Source organism: Botryllus schlosseri, chromosome 15 (assembly GCF_051294905.1).
Source record: "Botryllus schlosseri isolate E-star chromosome 15, Bs_hap1, whole genome shotgun sequence".
NCBI classification, from domain to species: domain Eukaryota; kingdom Metazoa; phylum Chordata; class Ascidiacea; order Stolidobranchia; family Styelidae; genus Botryllus; species Botryllus schlosseri.
The window spans coordinates 22,908,250-22,929,822 of record NC_137250.1 but is presented as its reverse complement, the minus strand read 5'-3'; the positions used below and the strand labels follow the sequence as shown (position 1 = coordinate 22,929,822).

At 40.3% G+C, this 21,573-nt stretch overlaps 3 protein-coding genes across 4 annotated transcripts in view; 2 read left to right on the top strand and 1 right to left on the bottom strand.

Moving 5' to 3' along the window:
- The window catches only part of LOC145457485 (neurobeachin-like), a 76,543-nt gene extending 64,175 nt beyond the window's left edge, over positions 1 to 12,368 (top strand). For both annotated transcript variants that reach the window (XM_080335701.1, XM_080335702.1), the window contains 17 exons: positions 2,269 to 2,386; positions 2,457 to 2,559; positions 2,868 to 2,983; positions 3,290 to 3,402; positions 3,462 to 3,602; positions 4,400 to 4,519; positions 4,826 to 4,978; positions 5,115 to 5,264; positions 6,624 to 6,731; positions 6,995 to 7,165; positions 7,600 to 7,684; positions 8,246 to 8,401; positions 8,629 to 8,802; positions 9,135 to 9,318; positions 9,649 to 9,781; positions 10,085 to 10,236; positions 11,209 to 12,368. In XM_080335701.1, coding sequence (XP_080191827.1) covers positions 2,269 to 2,386; positions 2,457 to 2,559; positions 2,868 to 2,983; positions 3,290 to 3,402; positions 3,462 to 3,602; positions 4,400 to 4,519; positions 4,826 to 4,978; positions 5,115 to 5,264; positions 6,624 to 6,731; positions 6,995 to 7,165; positions 7,600 to 7,684; positions 8,246 to 8,401; positions 8,629 to 8,802; positions 9,135 to 9,318; positions 9,649 to 9,781; positions 10,085 to 10,236; positions 11,209 to 11,299 — 2,268 coding nt within the window. In that variant the 3' untranslated portion in view covers positions 11,300 to 12,368. The remainder of the gene's footprint in view (positions 1 to 2,268; positions 2,387 to 2,456; positions 2,560 to 2,867; positions 2,984 to 3,289; positions 3,403 to 3,461; positions 3,603 to 4,399; positions 4,520 to 4,825; positions 4,979 to 5,114; positions 5,265 to 6,623; positions 6,732 to 6,994; positions 7,166 to 7,599; positions 7,685 to 8,245; positions 8,402 to 8,628; positions 8,803 to 9,134; positions 9,319 to 9,648; positions 9,782 to 10,084; positions 10,237 to 11,208) is intronic.
- LOC145456710 (WD repeat-containing protein 19-like) overlaps positions 1 to 21,573 on the bottom strand; it is a 392,619-nt gene that overhangs the window by 307,076 nt on the left and 63,970 nt on the right. The window lies entirely within an intron of this gene.
- Positions 14,909 to 20,370, top strand: LOC145457367 (cilia- and flagella-associated protein 100-like). Its single transcript, XM_080335562.1, has 3 exons — positions 14,909 to 15,169; positions 18,483 to 18,728; positions 18,989 to 20,370. The coding sequence occupies exons 1-3, from the start codon at positions 14,924 to 14,926 to the stop codon at positions 20,255 to 20,257; spliced, it is 1,761 nt and encodes a 586-aa protein (XP_080191688.1). The 5' UTR covers positions 14,909 to 14,923; the 3' UTR covers positions 20,258 to 20,370.

Here is a 21,573-nt window from a genome sequence, read left to right as displayed (position 1 = left end):
GACCGGCTTGCCGAGCATTAAATTTGGTAAAACGGGCATCAATCGAAAGCTAACTCTGCACTGATTACGAAAATATAAATTTTATTTAGCTCGTGGCCCTGAAACTTCCACAATCAGACTCGAATTATTCATTGTTATGGAGATTGGCATTGGGTCGCAACAATGCTGTCTGGCGAAACGAGAGAGGAGCTCAAGAGCAAAAGAGCTAGACAGCATTGTTGAGTCCCAATCACAATTATCTAGTTATCATATGACGAAACCTGCAAGTTATGCTACTGGAGGCCCTACCGGGTCGGACAGCCTAACCTGGCGCTGTACTGTAGATTAGAAGCGAAATTCTACCGATACACGGAATGCCAACTTGGCCAAGCTTTTGCACTGTAGCGAATACAACACGACCCGATCATTATAACCCTATCGAAATCCCCGCCCCGTTATCTCCGCAATCAATGAGGATTTGTCCCGAGAGCAGACGCTTTATAGAGGTAAATATCGATTCATATCGCCGGTGATTTATGTCGGATTGTGTCCGCTGTCACGCGCGTCACATTAGATCTCTGCTTTCATTCTTATGCACCGCCGACTGCGCTAAATGCGCGGGGGGGTATGCCTTGTCAGGTAGTCGATATGCGGGAATAAAATATGTTTGTGGTTATGCATTCTTACCTCTACGGCCTACGTACTTTGCTGAGTTAAGTTTCAACGAAAGTGATAGTTTCGATGCCGTTTTCCACCGTGTAAAGGCTGTAAACTTTGATTGGCCGTATTGTGGCATACGAAACATATAGCGCAAAGCTACACACGTTACCGGAAATGTCTGTCAAGTCCGAATCAACCCACATTGTGGTCACAAAGTACAATGAAATAGGTATGGTCGAAATATACTGTATCATATTTCAGGTTACACAACACAGGCGTAAGTGTAGTAATAATTTCCACGTAAGTAACGAGTATTCTAGGCCTGGGTTTGCCTAAAAATCTGAAAACGGAGACCCACGGTGAAAAAAATAGAGTAGCAATGCTCGTCAAGTTTTCATTGCGTGGTAGAAAACATAATTACGTGTCGCGTATAGATTTACAAATTGTACATCCCTGGCGTACTTTTTATCATATTGCAGCGATACGGCCAATACCGAGCCTAAATCGTAATCTAAATCCTTCTAGGTCGCGGATAAATTCGATTCTGCGCGCGCGCGAAGGGTATTCGCGAGTCTTTTACGGAATAAATCGAAATTAAGTGCGCTTAATCTGTTGATTAAACAAAATGTTGGGAGTCTTTCATGATTAATTCATTGGATACGCGGCCTCGGGTAGAACGGGCTTATTTCGGCGAACGGTTTGGAACGCAAAGACGTTGTATCATAAAGTAGAGGGATATTCAAATTTGATAGCGATAATTCTCAGCCTCAGTGCTAGCCTTGCTGCATCAATATACAATTGAATAGTATGTTGATCTTGAAATATACCTGAATATTCTCGGCAGATACCGGTAATTAAAATTGTTGATATGCAATGTTCTCTCCAATTCTCTAGTAGTTACTGACGATTACCTCTGACGAGTGTCAGCCGAAAATATTCGGGTTCATTTCAATATCAATATATTATTGAATAGTTATCGAATCGTACATGGTACATCGTATATTATATCGCGTTTCATGACAGCTATCTTTCACTGTGATTACGACACGCAGATATTAGATTTGTTACGTCTCAGAGTAGACGGCGACGCGGTTGTGTCGAAAGAAAGTAACAAACTGTCGCGTTTTCGAATTAGATTACGCTGAGCCCTGTCGCGTTTGGCTGGTACGTTTTTGAAACGCGTTTACCCCTAATTTGACAGGAATGTCTGTTAAGGTGTCGGTAATTGCGGCTTTCGCTTTGATGCGATCCGTTTAATTTACGACTGCAAATGCGATAATGACATCACTTGCAAAGTTTCGCGAATGCAAGACGCGTTTTGGTTTCCAGCCTGTCCAGACGCGCGGCATTGGCATGCGTGCAGATCTGTGTTAGATGTCCTGAAATGGAAGCCCTCTATTACACACTGCCTTGGAGCAGCTAATTGTTATTGTTTAGTGAAGCGAAATGCCGCTGATCTAATTCGAACCTGAATTTGTGAAATGTTTTCTAAGAACTATGATACGCTCTCATCCCTTTGTCTTGGTGCAATATGCTGATGGTCTGTTTTTGATACTGAAGTAGTATCTAGTAATCTATAATGATGCTTGGTTGTAAACGTTCAGATTTTCAATATGCCCGATTTAACAGGTGCTTCAATACACCGACAGCATTCATGGAAAGTGGTCGTTTCACGAAATCCGAGCGGTCTTTGCCCGGCGATATCTTCTCCAGACCACGGCTGTCGAGATATTCCTTGCGAACAGAAGTAAGGAAATACTAAATGGAGGATATTTCTCGCTAAAATACGATGTTTCAATGTGTTTTTTAAATTTCAGCGTCGGTCATGTTCAACTTCTCCGATTACGCGACCGTCAAGAAGGTTGTGAATTATTTGCCCAAGGTTGGAATCGGCACTGGATATGGACTTCCGCAGACGATGTAATTTAGCTCTTATTACGTTGCTTTGTTGTATTTGCAAAAATTGAGCCTATTTGTAGTTTCGTTGGTCATTTTTCATCTGCCACGAAAAGCACCCTGCGATTTCTAAATAAGCTATCTCCGGTTAAGTGCTCAGAGTGTGTGGCCCCTCAACGAAATCTACTTTTCTGCACTACTTACTTGAGTGTATTTAAGATATTCATTTTCCAATTCCAATTGAAGTAGTTTTTGAAATGTGTGGAATTTGCTAGCTCTACTATAGTACCAACCAACTTGATTAAAATTTTATCTTTCTTCTTTTCATTCAGTCGAATGTCACTGGCGAGTCCGCGGCAACTTTTCAAGCAATCCAACATGACCAGAAGGTGGCAGCAACGGGAGGTGTCCAACTTTGAATATCTCATGTTCCTGAACACGATCGCAGGTTAGATGTAATCGATCAGAATTGTGCAAACTACTCGCCAAAAGTCGCAGCTAAAACTAGAACTAGAACTACTCCATTTTCAAAAGTCGCACCTAGAACTACTCACTTTCAGGAGTTGCAACTAAAACTAGAACTAGAACTACTCAATTTACAAAAGTTGGCACTAAAAATAGAACTATCCACTTTTCAAAAGGCGCGACTAGAACTAGAACTACTCAAAAAACTGGTAGTTAGTTCTGTAATCGATTTCTCATTTTACATCCCGATATGTGTGCTTGCGGTGTTTAAATATCATTAATACTCCAGGACGTACGTATAACGACTTAAATCAGTATCCGGTGTTCCCGTGGGTTCTGACAAACTACGAATCTCCAGAATTGGACCTTTCGCTACCGAGCAATTTCCGAGATCTCTCGAAGGTGACGGGGTTTTATTTGTCGTAGAGTAATTTTTGAAACTGTATTTTGGTGCGTTACAGCCGGTGGGAGCTCTGAATCCGAAAAGAAAGGCATATTTCGAATCGCGGTACGAAATGTGGGACGATCCCAACATTCCAAAGTTTCATTACGGTACACATTATTCAAACGCCGCCTTCACTCTTGGATGGTTGATTCGAGTGGTGAGTGGCTGCTTTTTCTACTGTGCTATTTTGAATGTTATTATTGCTTTCGTTACAACATCGATCGCAATAGTAGCCTACATTCATTTTAACTCGAAGACTTTTCAGGACTTTGAAAACAAGATAATTGTAGTTGTATATCTAGCTAGACCGATTAGAGTGATATGCAGGTGATCTACTTCTAATCGAACGTCTAAAATGTGTCTATTCTCTCATATTAATGTAATTTAATACAGGAGAACTGACTCTTGTGAAAAGGGTTAAGATCGTTGCACAGACACTTGACAGTCTCAGGCTTATGAGGAACAACTCTCATTCGATTTTAACTGAACTTGAATTTTGTTCTATTTCTGGCTAATTTGAAATTGAATATCCAAGTTTTTGCAAATTCAGTAATTCCAATTGTGATCTAAGTTTTAAAAAAAACTGTAGCTATCATTCTAATTATAAACTAATTTGCAAAAATTGTGTAGCTCTCTTTCTAATTCTAATCTAATTTGGAAAAACTGTAGTTATAATTCTAATTCTACTGTAATTTGGAAAAAACTATGTAGCTATAATTCCAATTTTAGTCTAATTTGGAAAAACTGTATCACAGCTATAATCGCAGTTTAAAATTTAATTTAGAAAAACTGTGTAGCTATCATTCTAATTATAAACTAATTTGCAAAAATTGTGTAGCTCTCAATCTAATTCTAATCTAATTTGAAAAACTAAAAGCTTTCTAGTTGTCAAACTTTCGCTAATGAGCAGCTTCTGTTATCTCCAATGTGATCGATGATGTTGTTGTTCTGCAGGAACCTTTCACGTCCATGTTTCTGAACCTGCAAGGGGGCAAGTTCGATCACGCGGACCGCACTTTTTCCTCCGTCCTCCAGGCTTGGAAGAACTGCCAGCGGGATTCTCACGACGTCAAGGTGACCGTATTTAGCTCAAATTATCATATTTTGGTGAAGCTAGACGTCATTTACATGTGTCTTTGTGGCACAGACGCAAAATGACAGCTGACCCTAGAAATAGGTGCAATTTTCGAAATTCATGGGCTGTTTTGACCAGTTATTATGACAATTTCACTCGAGAGCGTTACGAATAAATGAAATACCAATAATGTGATAACTTTACTATTCTTCGAAGTTACAATGAAATGTCTGCATTGGCAGTACAAGTCGCGCCATAACTCGAGTCAATACAACCCTGGTCTGGTGACGTTTATCTTATTTCAGGAATTGATTCCGGAATTCTTCTACTTGCCCGAAATGTTTTTGAACAGCAACAGTTTCAATCTGGGCTCCAACAGTGAAAAGGTGCAGCTCGGTGATGTCACTCTGCCGCCTTGGGCCAAATCTCCAGATGATTTTGTCAAAATGCATCGAATGGTGAGCTGGTTTTGTAGTCGATTTGACCGGGGATTCTTTTTGTAACTAAAATCGTCTCCGTTTGAGTATCAGCAATCTTTATGTAGTTGGATTGGTTGGATTAAAAATAATAATATTTATGTTATTATCCTTGCAGGCTCTGGAGTCGGAGATAGTGTCGTGCCAGCTTCACCAGTGGGTGGACTTGATATTCGGGTACAAACAGCGAGGTACGGAAGCCGCCAGGTCGACCAATGTCTTCTACTACCTGACCTACGAGAACGCCATTAACCTGAATGAAATTCACGTGAGCCATTCTATTTTTACATGCATCAAACCTTGCTACATACCTGACCTAGAAGATGTTATCATTGGTCAGTGGTCGAGTACCTTTTCAGCTCGCAAATTCTGCCCAAATTCCAAAACAATTTCTGCAGACCGGTGAACTTTCAAACATCAAATAAACCCAGAATAATAATTACGATAGAACTATACAAAAACGAAGATTTTAAATTTCAAACTAATGATAAATGCGACCCGGATTTGACAGTGGCTTACATTTGATAGACCTGCGACTTTGCCATTTGCTAGATTCTATTATACCGTCAAATGTTGCTTTTAGATTTACACAGTAGGGGTGTTCAAAAATGACGTTTTTTCTCAAATTCCACTGGCTACTCGATAAAATTGTTAGTTAGGCTACCTAATTGAAGCCTGCACACCAAATTTGGTTCAATTCCAACCAGTAGCCGCATTGCTACAGGAGAAGAAAGTTTTTTATTTATTATAAAAAAATGAATTAAAAAAATTTCAAAATTTTCGGTTTACCCCATGAAATTGTTAGGTGGTCTATAGAAACGATGTTCGCAAAATTTCGCTCAATTCCAACCAACGGAAGCAGAGTTATTGATGTCGAAAAATTTGGATTTGAATAAAATAGTATTTACAGTGGGCACAACTATAATGAATAATTAAAGAATTGGTCACCGTAAATACTATTTTATCCATATCCAAAATTTTTCGACGGCAATAACTCTGTTTCTGGTAGTTGAAATTCAGCCAAATTTTGTGAGCATCTTTTCTATAGACAGCCTAACCATTTCATGGGGTGAACAAAATATTTTGATTTTTTTTGTATTCATTTTTGTATAATAAATGAAAATCTTTCTTCTGTAGCAATGCGGCTACTGGTTGGAATTGAACCAAATTTGGTGTGCAGGCTTCGATCAGGTAACCTAACAATCTTGTCGAGTAGCCAGTAGAATTTGAGAGAAAAAGTCATTTTTGAACACCCCTATTACATTTAAACAGTTTTGTACAATACTCACGCCATTGTGACGTAGGAGACAATGAGCACGGTATCACGTGTTCTAAATTTTTAAATCGGTTTATAATTTGTTGTCTTACCATGTCCCTAATTACTGGTCAGGCCTCAAACCTCTAACATTTTGCAATTGAGAATGAAATTGAAATGTGTTTGACAAACCAGCGGTTTAGAACCACTGGTAGACGAACTTCAGATCATGATTCATCGATAATGCTACCAATACTAGAGATTTCATTGATTAAATTATACTCGGTGGAAAATCTGAGCTTTAAAACCAGATGTCTGCCTCCCAGGACTCTGCACCTTCTGACACGATTTCTTTTATTTGTCGCATCACAGGATCCTATCGAGAAACAAGGGCTGATGGACCAAATCCGAAACTTTGGCCAAACTCCGTGCCAACTGCTCTCAGACACTCATCCCCCGAGAAGCTCAAGAATGCATATGGTAAATAGGATTTGCGCGCCATCAAGAGTGATTCGAAACAGTGTTATGTATAAGACGTTCATAAATATTATTTTAAAAATTGCATGACAAAATGAGACATAAGGCAGCTCCAATATATCTGCGATTTTCAGTCGTTCTGTGATTAGTTTGAAATTTTGCTATGTATGGTTTGTCCAAGTTTTCATGGAACTTCGCTCACGTTCAAAAATCATCGTTGGCTGATGATTTTTCATTTGAGCGTATTTTTTAACACTCTCATTCAGACTCCCATGATGTTCAACGACAAGAATTCGCAAGAGGTCGTGATGGTGTTGAAATTCCTGTCGAATTCGGCGGTCACTCACGTAGCAGCTAACACTCACCCGACTCTAAATCTGCCGGCTGTCATCACTTGCACTCAGAATCTTCACTTTTGCATCAACAAGTGGAATAAGGTATTCTATGAAATACTCATTTTTCATTTCACCGCTGTATTTTTATACGGCCGTCAATTAAGAGCACTTCAGCTACCGAGGTTGAGAATTGAAAAATGTCTTCATATTGAAATAAACACAAATTTTCGGTTGACATTCGTCAACTAGTAGAAAATTGAAAAGAACAATGTCTATCAACAATCACATTCCAAATATCACGGTATCTGCATGAAATTTCGAATAAGAGAGGCGATCGATTCTCTGCTACTTGCTGACGATCACTGCTGACGAGTGTCAGTTGAAAATATTCGGGTTTATATCTATATGAATATGTGAATAGTCATTTGTATATCGAAGTGCTGTAGCCTGCCTCCTAAAAGCTCTTTCGTGCTCATACTTGGAAATCATTAGTGTGGTAGCTCGTTACACTTATTTACTAATCAAACGCTGTTCAGGCGTATGGACAAGAAAAGTCTCCAGAAGACAAGTCGGACGATAAACCGATGCAAATCTTACCGATCCAAGCAGACCAGCTCACGGGTGAGAGTGTGTCTGTATATATTGGTTTGGCGTCAGATTCAATGGCCAAATTTTCGGTGTAGGCTACTTATTTTTCTAACTGCCGCGCAATAGTGAGGAATCATTTTCTACTTTCTACTTATTTCACCTGCCCTAATTTGGATTTGAATAAAATAGTATTTACGGTGACTAACTCCTTGATTATTTATTATAAAATCATGGAATTAGAAATTTTTCTTCTGCAATAACTTCGCTTCTAGTGGTTGGAATTGGGCCAAATTTGGTGTGCATCATCTCTACTGACAGCCTAACAATTTTATGGGGTCGGCAGAAAAATTTTGAAATTTTAGTTTTTTTTTGTTTTTTGATGATAAATTCAAAACTTTCCACTGCAAGAGTCTCGCTTCTACTGGTTGGAATTGAGCCAAAGTTGGTGCGCAGCGTTTTTTTAACCAACCTAACAATTTTATCAAGTAGCCAGTGAAATCTGAAGGAAAAGTTTTTTTTTTGAGCAGCCCTAGTATGCAGTATACTTCCTCATTTGAGACGCCAGCATTTTGACCAATTTTCGTCGATCTGCAGACACGCAGGGAGCTCTGAACCGTCGTCAGATCAGCGATATGCTCGATCAGAGCGTCACTCTGCACAGTTCCTGTTTTGTGGTTACCGCAGATAACAAGTATCTGGTGTCGTGCGGATATTGGGATCGAAGCATTCGCATCATCGCCACCGAATCGGGTATGGTCAAATTAACTTAAATGCGATGTGGGACTGCCACTATATTCTTTGTGATCGCATAAAAAGTATAGATTTAAACTTTCCACAACATTCATACTGTTACGACATCATAATAATTGAATACGTGACTGGTCACTTTGCTCAAAGCCTAATACATGATTCAGCATTTTGCCTAGTTCTAGTTACTAGCAAAGTCGAGAGTTACATTTTTTCTGCTGTTTCATCAGGAAAACTCCATCAAGTCGTGTTTGGTCACTGGGACGTCGTGACGTGTCTGGTCCGGTCCGATACGTACATCGGCGGCGATTGCTACTTTGTGTCGGGGTCCAGGGACGCAACCATTCTGCTCTGGTATTGGAACGGTAGAAGGAACAGGATCGTGGGAGACTCCATAAGTCCCGGTGAGAAATTTGTGTAGTTGTACATAAGGGAAACGGTTTTCTTCTGCGGGTGGGAATTAGGCGTAATTTGTTTTGCAGCGTTTATGATAATGTCTTCTATTATCTTTCTAATCAAGTTAGGATCAGCAGTGGTCAAAGTTGTCATCGCTGGTACTCGAAGTAGAAGTAACGTTTTAAAAGTCGGTGAAAAGTAATTACTGTTGAGTTAAAGGAGCGGTACCACCAAACCACTTTCTGCTTCACAAAATCCAACATTTAAAAAGTTCTCAGTTTTTTGTCAAATACTGCTCACTACAAGACAAACTGAACTGAAGTTGTTTCTGTTATTCCAGATGACAACCCGACCCCGCGGGCCGTCCTTACCGGGCATGACACAGAGGTGATCAGTGCCAGCGTGTGCGCTGAGCTGGGACTCATTGCCAGCGCTTCCTTGGACGGACCTATCCTCCTTCACACAATCACGGGAGATTTGCTCAGAACATTACAACCAGCTGCAGATGCTCTCAATGATGATAAGTAAGTGTTTGTATTTACTAACCAGTTGAATAGTATATTGATATTGAAATAAACCTTCATGTTTTCGGCTGACATTCGTCAGAGGTAATTGTCAGCAACTAGTATAGAATTGGAAAGAACATGGTATATTATGCTTCAAGGTCAGGGTTAGTGGTTGGTGGTTACTTAGCTTAGACTTTAAGGGAGGGATAAGGGTAGGGGTCGCCACGAGCCACATACAGCATGCCGAATTGTGTATCCTATTCAAGTCCTATACCTCCAACACTATTTCTTTACTAACCGCAAATGTTGGCATATAAGGAGGCAGCTATTTTCTCTCTGACATTTCAGGTTGCTATCGCCGTATCTGGTTCAGTTCAGTAGCGAAGGGATTGTGTACGTGGCGTACAAGAACGGGCTCATCTGTAATTTTACCATGAACGGACGAAGCCTGACTCACAGGCGTATTGACGATGGCGTTAAGGTGATTTGAATTAGCTTTAGCCACTACGCAACATTTCTAGGAGCTAGACTGGTAGCACTCCAAATACAGAGGTCTACTCTTCATGCACCACTTGCTCGAGTGTCCGGTCCTTGAAATTTTCATGGTAACTGGCAAAATAGACCCTGTATCACGATATCGGAATATATTTTTCAAAATTGCTCTATTTGTAGCTTCATATTGTCATTTTGCGGAGGTGTGTCTTAAAATTTCGAGAGTAGCCACCCGCCGATTATTTGCTGTACGTCACCCTTGACCGAATCTGCTCAATACAAAATGATTCAGGCGATCAAGCTGAGTTCCGACGGTGAATATCTGCTGACTGCTGGCGACAAAGGTATTTTGCAAGTGTGGAACGCGTGGGATCTCAAGCTACTGCACTCTTTCCCGCAATGCGACGCCGGCATCTTGGATATTGACATCTCGCACGACCAAAAGTATGTATTGCTTTAAATAAAAAATGTATTGAATATGGCAAATGGTCAGCGTTGAGTTAGAATCTTTTGTGTGGGATGAACTATAGTAATGACTATAGCAGACTAGGACAACTAAATAATTCTAGTTCTCTGATGAGAGTAAAATGCCGGTAATATAATTTTAATTTATTTTTTCTGTGCTCTAATTCTAATTCTAATCGAATATGTGAAATGTTTCTATGATTTAATTTTAATTATAATGTAATTTAATTTCTAGTTGTCGTGTAAATGTCACAGGAGAAATGCACGGTGCGAAACAAGCTCAGCTTTCTGTGCATCCATTTGCTGTTCTCATGCTTATGACAATTAAATCGGACTAGATAGGAATGGAGCTTTATTCAATGTTTTGAATTTAGTAATTTTAATTCTAATCTGATGAAGCTATAATTCTAATTCTAGTATAATTTGTAAAAGCTGTGCACCTATAATTCTAATTCTAGTATAATTTGGTAAAAAAATGTGTAGGTATAATTCTAATTCTAATATAATTTGTAAAAGCTGTGTACCTATAATTCTAATTCTAGTATAATTTTGAAAAAAACTGTGTAGCTATAATTCTAATTCTAGTATAATTTGGTAAAAAAATGTGTAGCTATAATTCTAATTCAAATATAATTTGTAAAAGCTGTGTACCTATAATTCTAATTCTAGAATAATTTGGAAAAAACTGTGTAGCTATAATTCTATTATAATTTGTAGAAGCTGTGTAGCTATAATCCTAATTCTAGTCTAATGTTGAAAAAACTGTGTGGCTATAATTCTAATATAATTTGTAAACGATGAAAATTTTCTAGTTGACCGAGTCCAAGAGATTTTAATAGACCATTATATATCAACAACAGATTAGGTTTATTTGGGTATTGGGATATTCAGGGTTACTTGACACGAATTTCGATGAGTTAAGTAGTTAAGTTGCGAAATTTATTTTTCCAGGATTGTGATCACAGGCATGACTTCGGGCAGCATTGTCGTGTTCCGGATCGATTTCAACAAGTGGCATCACGAATATCAAAACAAATATTGAGGAAGAGCGGAATGGGGCTGTCCCTTTTTCGTGCAATGGCTGATCATTTCTAGTATAGATGGTTTGTCAATAGTAGTAGCAACTCTTTACGGTGGTTGAGATATTAATGTCGGATTTTTATAGAGTGTATATCGTTAATGACAGATGTAAAAACATTTATGTGTGTATAACAGCTCAGAGCAATCAAGGCCTTCTCTGTGTATAGTTACTATGTTAATTCGTGACGTGTGTCTATTGTAAGAGTGAATCGTGTTAGCGGATTTGGTAAGAATTTTGCACTAATTTTTCACGCGTTATGTAGTTAAATGATCAGTGTAGTATCGTGAATCTAGGATTGATTGGAACTGTCGATAAATCATATTCATTTTAGATCTCTTTTGATACTGCAGTGCTGTTCGGCGATAAATCATCTCGCTCACAGTGATACATGTAATGTGATGTGACTTAAAGTTTGGGCTCCATAATCAAGCAAATATTTCTTGACTTGAAATGACTATTTGCCCCTGGTCATATTTGGAAGACTAGAAAATTTTCGGCCATTCAAAATTAGATTAGAATTGAAATTATAGCTGTGCAGCTTTTTCCGAATTGGAAATATAACTACACCGGCTTTTCCAAATTAGATTAGATTATTGACTTCGCGAAAACTTGAAAATTGAATCCCTGGTGCTGTTGGTAACAATTGAATATTGTTATATGGGGTTCGACTGGGCAGTATCACTTTCAATCTCTGCTCATAGTACTGATTTTTTCATGCCCTTGTCAGGTTAAGGCTACTATCATGTGCTTTATATATTCTGTTATACTAATGTTAAGCAGAGGTGCTGCTGTACATCCCGTTCTAAAGCTGCTGTCGGTTATGTGATATTTGCGATATGCACACAGCTACGTGACCAAAAGACGCGATGAGCTAATCTCGTGGGACCAAAAAGTAATTTTCGTGAAAACCACAACCGTCCGTTATATCCAATGCTCCATATTGTGTTTCGTTTTTCGTAGACAATACACTCGTATTAATCATTGTGAGCGACGCTGGCTATATTGTAAAGTAACAAGCATGTATGGCGAATCTTGCATTTGATGTGTTGGTGGCTGCCTGTGAGCAGACTGATATTCGGGTGATGTGTTTTTATCAAATCAGTACAGTTCGGAATGAAGGATTGCGTTAAGTAAGAAAGAACTCCCTTTGTTTCTTTGGGGATTTGGTTAATTGCTGGAAATTTACGTAATTGGCAAGATGTTTAGAATATCAGGGCAGGCCAGCTACAGACATAGTACTAGGATTCTCAGGGGCATTTCCATAGAAACCAACTGCGATGATATCTGCTTGAGATACTGTCACGCAGGAGATGACACCCGAACAAGTTTTCAATAGGTCAAGGAAGTGGTTCTCACATTGACGTGCCGATTGGGTTGCTCGGAGGTGACGCTTGAAAATGTGACCGATGTGTAAAAACAATGAATCCAAGCTATCACTGTGGCATTGTAGGTAGTTCTAATATTTGTACCAGCTCAAGGACACACAATGTACAAGGCAATGTAATGAACATGTAGAATGCCGAAATACCTCAATCTAACATCCCCCTCGACCTAATACCCGATCTTTGTCTTTCTTGTTAGGCCTCCTCGCTCATTTTCACTCTCTTCCTTGAATTCGTCATTTTCGGGGTTAATTTTGTAACGACACTGTGAGCACAGCGACACAGGGCGTCCGCCTTCAATGGCGATGGAACGCCAACTAGCCCACATATAATCGAATTTGAGGAGGTGGTAACTAAACGCTTTCACTCCCGAGTTTTTGTAAGTGATCGCTTACGCAAATCACATGGCGTGTAGGAGCCTAGACAAACCACCGGCGCTTAGGAAAGGATTCTGTAGTCGACCTGGGCCACGCGAACCCGCAAACCATTTGTGTTGCAACGTTCCACCACCCAACTTGCCACTCAGATTATTATCGAAGTGCTGGGGTACCGTGAACTATTTTTTCTTTTAGAGAGGGTGCTGCGAGGTCAAAAAGGTTGCGAACCACTGGATTGAGGCAATTCTATTGATCGGACGGTATCTCAAATATTGGATATTCATCCTGATCCAAGTCGCTGCCTGCATAAACAGTAGCCTAACCATTCCATTCTGGCACCAGCAAGGGTTTTGAGAACACGCTAGTTTCACGAAGGTCTGTTGTGGTAGCCCATAGGCGTGGGACACTGTCGAAGTAAGATAATAGCTCGGTAAATTGGGACGTATCGCGGCTTTTTGATACAACCAGGAATATATCCAATAGTGATATATTGTAGTGCAGAATACCAGTCACGCAAATCCCATAATTACTTAATTCGACATAACTGCTTTGATCGTGATATCCCTTTTAGCAAAGCATTTTACACAGTCGATTCGATGCACCGTACGATAGGGTTATACCGCGTCCTCCCAAATACCAACTGTATTTTGGGCGCTGAGCGAGAAAGTTGACCTTTTTTTAGCCAACCGACCACGAAGTGCAAAAAAATTACCGTTTTTTCATGCTTTTCCTCCGGTATTGCGAGTCTGAAAATTTTGAATAGGTGTCTTCTTTTCAGATTTCCAAAATATGGTAACCCTACCGTACGGCAATTAAGCATCTCCGTCATTTGAGTTCCAATTAGAGCCTGTCTATAGTCGTGAATTTCAGGCGAGACTGCTCTGAAGAATCATTTTATGATTTTCTTTGATTATACCATCCCTAGGGCTTAATCCTTCTAAAAACCTTTTGGAGATCGGTAGCGCACAATCGTAGCGAAAAGAGTGTGTTCACATTTCACACTCAAAGGACCGAAAAGTGTAATACACGAAAACGAATCCAACTCAAAAATATATTTCAGCTTTAAATCCTACGTGCCTATGAGCTTGAGCATACGTTCCTACGTGCATGTATAATTTCAATTAGGATTTTGCAGACCTACTCGATTTATACTGCGCTGTAAGTCTGAGGTGGTTTCGTGTGCCATATTGGTGTATATTCACACCCGAATATCAGGGGTGATACACAGGTGGAAAACACACTCTTTTGGCCAAGAATGCAATACACATATGTACTGCACAAGTGCACATACTGTAGGAGGTGGGCGCGGTTGAAGTCCGAAACTCGTTGGGAACCATCCGTCGTTGGCTCAAATTGTTCGGAAGTCTCGTGAAGATCTAATATAATTCCAAATTTTATGTAAATCCTCGCATTCAATACACGATTTATCTTAATTTGGAAATCTCCAAACCCAAGTGCAAATGCGGCGTACTCTATCATGTTACTGTGGAATCAAAACAGTTTGTTCATTTTTTTAAATTTTGAGATTCATTTTTGAAATTCGGAGAAAATCAAGTTTTTGCAAAATTTTCATTTTTTTTCGACCATTTGTCACATTGCCTCAAAGCTAATGATGGCCAAGATATGTCCGAAAAAAAATGAAAACTTAACAAAAACTTTAATTCACTTTAAACTTTGTAAATTATACATAAGCTAATCAGATTCCACAGCGACGAAATGCACTATATTAGTCTTGGCCAATGATATAGAGTCCATGACCCACCTTCGGAATAGGATTAAATACAAATAGGAAATTACAATAATTTATTGATCACTATGACATCATAATGAATTCTTGGGAGCTGCATTTTTTAGTCGTCGGTTGCGATTTCCCTGCAAACATAAACAAAAGTTTCATGGCAACAGACACTCATCCAGTCGCGCAAAAATTTGCGAGCCTGGTTCGGAAGGACCCAAGGTTCGCGAAAGGAGACAATACTCCGAAAAGGAAGCCGACCCGCGCAGGAGTACGGATTCAACAGCTCGAAGAGCCCCAAAACAATCCGTTTGTTTTGCCACGAGATCGAACTTGGGTCGGTAAGAATTATTTTAGTCATCCGGTAACACCTTCGGTGAAGATATTGAGGTAAGATTGTTACATAGGATGGGGTACATATACTTTGTGAATGTCGGCAATGTCGCACAATGTCTGCAATGTGGGTACAATATACGCACTTATACCGTGCAATATACTTATATATAGGGATGGTGTGAACCTCTGAAAGGTTCGGGTTCGTGTGAACGCGAACCTTTTTGAAAGGTTCTGTGTGAACACGAACGTGAACCTCGTGACGTCATATTGCTAATTCCAACCCTATCTTTCAATGAAGTGATAGCCTATATTATTGTATACGATACCTAGCGAAGACTCGGGCCACATAATGTCGCATTGCTGAAGTACATATTGGCGTTTTAAACGTCGCTAAATGTATCAACCGCGGTTATCACAGGATATAATAATCTCATAAAATCAATACATTCGTCGTTTTGCCAACAATTTCGACGATGACTTACCAGGAAATATAAGCTTACGCCTGAATGGTCTTAGCCAGACCAGACAATGTGTTTGGAATCTGAGTATTGCTACATTGATATTGAGCAGAGTGTAAAACGGGTTTCTATACTCGCTACCGATACCATAAACAACAAGTTATATAGCAGTAGCCAGCACCTTAATCGCACAGATTTGGTTTTAATGATACAGTAAAGATATGAAGTCGAGATTGACCCCATACGCCCGCTCGATTTTTTACATCAGAAAACGATATCAATGTCATTGATTTGTTGAATAAGCATCATTTGCTGACTACGTATATCGCTCGTGATGTTGTGTGATTGCGGGTCAAGCTCACGGTAGAGAGTCACTAAATATTCACAAACAGAAAGCTGGATATTTCGAGAAATTTTTGGTAACAAAAATGCAAGTAAAACTTTTAAGGTTGTCATGGTGCATGCTCGTTTAGTGTTGATTTTTTATGCTGCCAGCGCCATGCATAGAGTGACCCACAGATGAAATGCAATAAACTTGAACCAAAGATCTTATAATTAAGTGCAAATTACAATTTACCAAAAAGGTTCACAGTGCAGAACCTACCAAGGTTCTGTTGTGAACGCGAACCTCTAAATTTCCGAGGTTCACACACAGAACACGAACGTGAACCTCACGTTCACACCATCCCTACTTATATACAAATAATTATTGTCGACATTGCGCTGGTATTATCGACATTGCGGCAACATCATCGACATTGCTATCGGTCAAGTATAATATCAGGTATAATTATTTGTATATAAGTATATTGCACGCAGTGATGGCCCTATGAACGGGGAAGGGGGGGGCGGACGAGACTTACCAGGGGGCCCCTATATAAGTATATAACCGTAACTTCTTGGGGGCTCCGCCCCCCATACCCCCATTTCGACTCTGTTATAATTATCTATCTTTCACCACGTCAAGGATTGGCAAGATGCTGGATTCGACCATATCTATTATTGCATGTGTGCAAGGATAGACTACATCAAAACTAAGTAATTTAACCGCATGCAGAGACGTGAAGATTGTAGGGATACGGGACTTTTCTAACAAATGCAGAGATTTGATGATGATTGACACATCTGTACGGAATCATATTTTTCCTTGGGACACGGATGTCCAATGTCCATGTTTATTCGCTATTATCCTTGAAAAAAAGCGCACAAACCAAAGAGGGGGGCCCTTCGACCCGGGGGGGGGGGGCGGGCAACCGCCCACCTTGCCCAACCCAAAAGCCACCGCTGATTGAACGGTATAAGTTCGTATATGTAGGCCTACCTATATTGCGGCGACATTGCGCCGAATTATCGACATTGCGCCGGCGTTGTCGACATTGCGCTGGTATTATCGATATTGCGGCAACATCATCGACGTTGCTATCGGTCAAGTATAATATCAGTTATAATTATTTGTATATAAGTAGGCTATATTGCACGGTATAAGTTCGTATATTGTACCTACTACCTACATTGCAGACACTGCCGACATTGCGCGACATTGCGCGACATTGCCGACATTCACAAAGTAGCCTATATGTATACCCCATAGGATGGGTCACTCTTCGCATCCGTAATTTCGCCTATACCAGACTACCAGTTAGCTCGGTGGCATGCATTCATTCATTAAGCCAAGCCGCGCAGCAGCGTTGCGGTCATTAGAGGCACCAACGCCCGGGAAAAATAACAACCTATAAATGTGCAAAGAGAAAATGAATGGATCATAAAGTGGATAATATTTTACGAATATAATTACTATAGCGTAAAACATAAGGCACAATTGTAATGTTGACATACATCTATGCTCAATATCCGATTGCAATCGTGGGAAGCGAATATGAATACTATAAGCCCACGTGAGCCTATAACCGCGTTCTTTCTTCTATTTAGAAACTTTATCAGTTCAAAACACCGCAATATTGCGAAAGAAGGAAGATAACGCACCAATAACTGTATGTTAAACAGTTGTCGCCTATAGTGAGGGGCCGCGTACGTAAGCCTACACTACATGTATGTTATAAATCAGATGCCTTAAACACGTGACACGTCAAATGTCCGCTAGCTGCAAAATTGTAACGTAACATTATAAGCTTTTACGATGTCATGATGCATTTGTATGATCGCATGTTGCCTAACTATTTATTTTCACAAACTATGCCAAGTCAAAAACAACAATTTTATTCAAATATTTAGAAATATTTTGATTCGTGCCAGGCGTGAATTCTCAATAGTAAATCACATTTTCACAATGTGTGTGGAATGCCAATCTGCAAGGTCCCGTCAAATAAGGCCTACTTGGAAATGCATTCGATGCCGCTATAGTGCTGCGGCCCTCGTCGCCATCATATACCAGGAAATTGGCCCGCGAGCACATTTGAGTTTGATACCTCTGTTATAGATAGATAGAATGGGGCCTATTGCAGCGGGAAATGGCGATGGTATTGCAGTGAGAAATGCTTGATGTGTACTGTACGACGTACGGCACGTACAGGATATAGGTTCAAAGTTTAACGTTAGTATACACTACCGGTATATAGCTACCGAAGCTAGATACCTTGTTATGACAATATCAGTAGGCTAGTGAACTGCCACCATATTTCCAACTGTATTGTTTGTCTTGAAATGATTAAATTTACCGTATATGCAAGGTGCGCTACTGTGTCGCAAAGCTCCCTTCTCCGTAACCAACCACCAATATTATCTATCTTGGAGCAATTTTGTAGGTCATAATAGCTATTATACCTAGGCGTGTGATAATAACATCGAATTTTACATAAACAGTGATATGAAACTCTCTAATGACGCTCCGTCGCTCAGGTTAGTCTCTGGAAGGAAGAAAAGAAGCGACAAGAGAGCCAACGCCGCGAGGAACGAAGCAAGAAGCCTCATCAAAAACACACGTTCAACACGCGCATTGCTTATTCCTTGTTACCTCGTCTGCGTAAGGAGATACAAGAATTGGATGTGAAAATCGCAAAGTGTGTCGAGAAGGAGAAAGATGTATTCGGTCGCAAATGCAAATTTCGGCCTGTAGAACGGGAGTATACGATTGATTTCATCCAGGTGATATTGTCGATAGCTATAGCTCCGTCATCTGTTATCATCAGTCTATTTCAATCGTCGACATATACGGAGGCCGAGCGTACATGCAGATATCGACTAACGAGCAACTCGCCTGTCGATGCATGCAATGTCTGAAGAAGAATCTTTGTTCAAATAGGCCTAGATAGGATATGTCAGCAATCATAGGAATATAATATATTTCGGGTATAGTATATATTTCGTAATGCCACAACCCACAAGTCAATGTATTCGCTTTCCAGAAAAAACGCGAAATATTCTTGATGGAATTTGCGCTTCAAACCAAACGAGATCAAGTGGAAAACTACAAAACAGAAGCCATCGAGCAGGAGAAATACTTCGCTAGAAAACTGAAAAAGCTCCATCACGACGCCATACAGTTCGACGAATTTTTAAAGGCTACCGACGACGCCGCGGCCGCTAGCATGAAAAAGGCGGAACAGGAGACAAAGCTCCGCATCGACACTGTGAACGAATACCGCAGACTTTTCGCCTCAGCCATGAGCATCAAAAGCGACATCTCACGCAAAGACGAAATATTAGCTGGATACCTGAAATGCAAAACGTTTTTATTCCACGTATACGAGACTAGCGTTCAGAGCCCGAGCTTGTCGGCTCAGTTATTTCAAGAGAGAGACGTGAAAGTAAGATTCCCTGGCAAAGAGAAAAAGAAACGGAAGCAGTCAAGAAAAGGATTGCAGAGAAGAGCCTCAGTAAAACCAAAACCAAAGTCCTTAATCAGCAAAGAAAGCTGGCATCAATCTCCCTCGAAAATGAACTATCCGGACGAATGGACCGAAGACGATGAACCAGCAGAATTACCGTTTAATTCCCCCAAGGAATTGTTGGAGATCATCAGAGATTTAGAAGAAAAAAACTTGAAGCTGATCATAAAGTTTCAAAACACAGAAGAGGAGCTAGAGGACATGAAAAAATACTCGACTAAAGCGAAACAGTATCTCGTCCTACAAACGGAACAGTTGGAAGATCACGTTGCTGACTTGAAGCGTAGAATAGAGCGACACGAAGAGCAAGCGGATCAGTTGAAGCTGATCTGCGCGATTTTCACAGAAGGCTCCAAAGAACGGGATACTAAAAAGGCGTTAGTTGAATTGAACGGGAGGGTCGAAAGAGTGTACAAAGCCGTTTTCGACCAACCAGTATTAACCATTGAAGCTCTCTCCATGCTTACTATGCTAGAAAGCAAATTAGACGATCTCGTGGAAGAAGTAGACGCTTACCCAGAAGACGCGGTGCAAGACGTACAGCGAGCCCTTGACAAAGAAAGACGTAGGCAAGTAAGAGACGAGAAGATGAGCCAGCAGAAATCGAAACAAGAAGAACGCGCTAGGAAAGTGGCGGAGAGATTGACAGCAGTTAGCTTTAGAAGGAGCGGCAGGAAGTTAATGTATAGGTCGGCTCCGCCGGAAGCAAGGCGAATTATCTTCAGAAAGTTGTCAATGAGGGAAAGAGCGGCAGATACGGCGGATGAGGTGTTTTTTCAAGAGTAAATTGTTTTCAATATACATCAATTGTATAATATATAGACGAGTTATCTGCAGTGAATCAAATGATGCTGTTTGCTGTCTATAATGAAAAAATTATAAATTGTCAAATGATGACATATGGTTCGTTAAATGGGCGACTACAGTGAATTTGAAGTAGAAGTTAAGTGCTGGCAATGTTGGATGTTAACAAACTCAACTCAAGTGTCCGTATATAATTGTTCCATATTCAGTTCATACATCCGTTTTTAGTCAGTAGGGTATCAATATGCACTGCAAGTTCTATCAATAGATAAAAGGTTTGAAAGACGTCAACAAGAAATAACTGCTGTAGAGAGAGAGAGAGAGAGAGAGTCTTTATTTTCATCCAATCAAAATACATAACAAACGGCAGTGATGGTGGTACAGAAAATATGCATGCACAGTATTCGGCATTAGATAGGAATGATCGATAAGACCGTGAAGGTCATCTAGTCTGATCACACCAGCATCAAACAGGTACACTTGACTCTGAACAGTCTGGCTGTAAAAATGTTTAGTTAAAAAAGGAAAATAGAAGAAGAATTAAACGATGGTAGCAAATGATCAATGAAGCAATGTCTGGGCGAGGTAGGGCAACAGTGTTAGTAGTATAACGACAGGAGGTGATCAAGTAGGTCTTTTTTGAATCTATTATAAGGCAATTCACGGATATGTGGTGGTAATGCGTTCCAGATGATAGGTCCCGAGTGGTCGATAGATGTCTTAGTTAGGTTGCAGTAGTATATATAGGCTATCGCGGCGCTCCGAATGTTTGGATCGATCCTGATTTGCGAATTTGGGCGCAATTTAAGGGAGTTTCTACTGGCATTATGACCATATCATAATTTACGATTTCGGAATGACACAGTATAGCTTTTCGCGACCAGGTTTATAATTAATTATCGGGTCGCCAGCTTTAAGATTGCCATATGCTACGGAGCAACCATAAATCGCTACTGATATCAAGTTTCCCAACCGTGCAGCCACGTGTTTCGTGTCTATCCAAACAAAGGTTTGTAATCTGTATTGAGGCGGTCGGAGCATGGCATTTCCTGATGAACTGAATAACCACTGCCAATCATAGTGTACTGAATGCCTATGACCAGTGGTGGCCCTATGAACGGGGGGGCCCTGGGCGAGACTTACCGGGGGAGCCCCCTTCAAGTATCCAACCGCGGAGCCCCCCAGACCCCCCTTTCGCATCTCTTATTATTATCTATCTTTCACCCCGGCAAGGTTTGGCCAGGTGCTGGATTCGCCAATGTCTATTATTGCATGTGTGCAAGGATAGACTACATCAA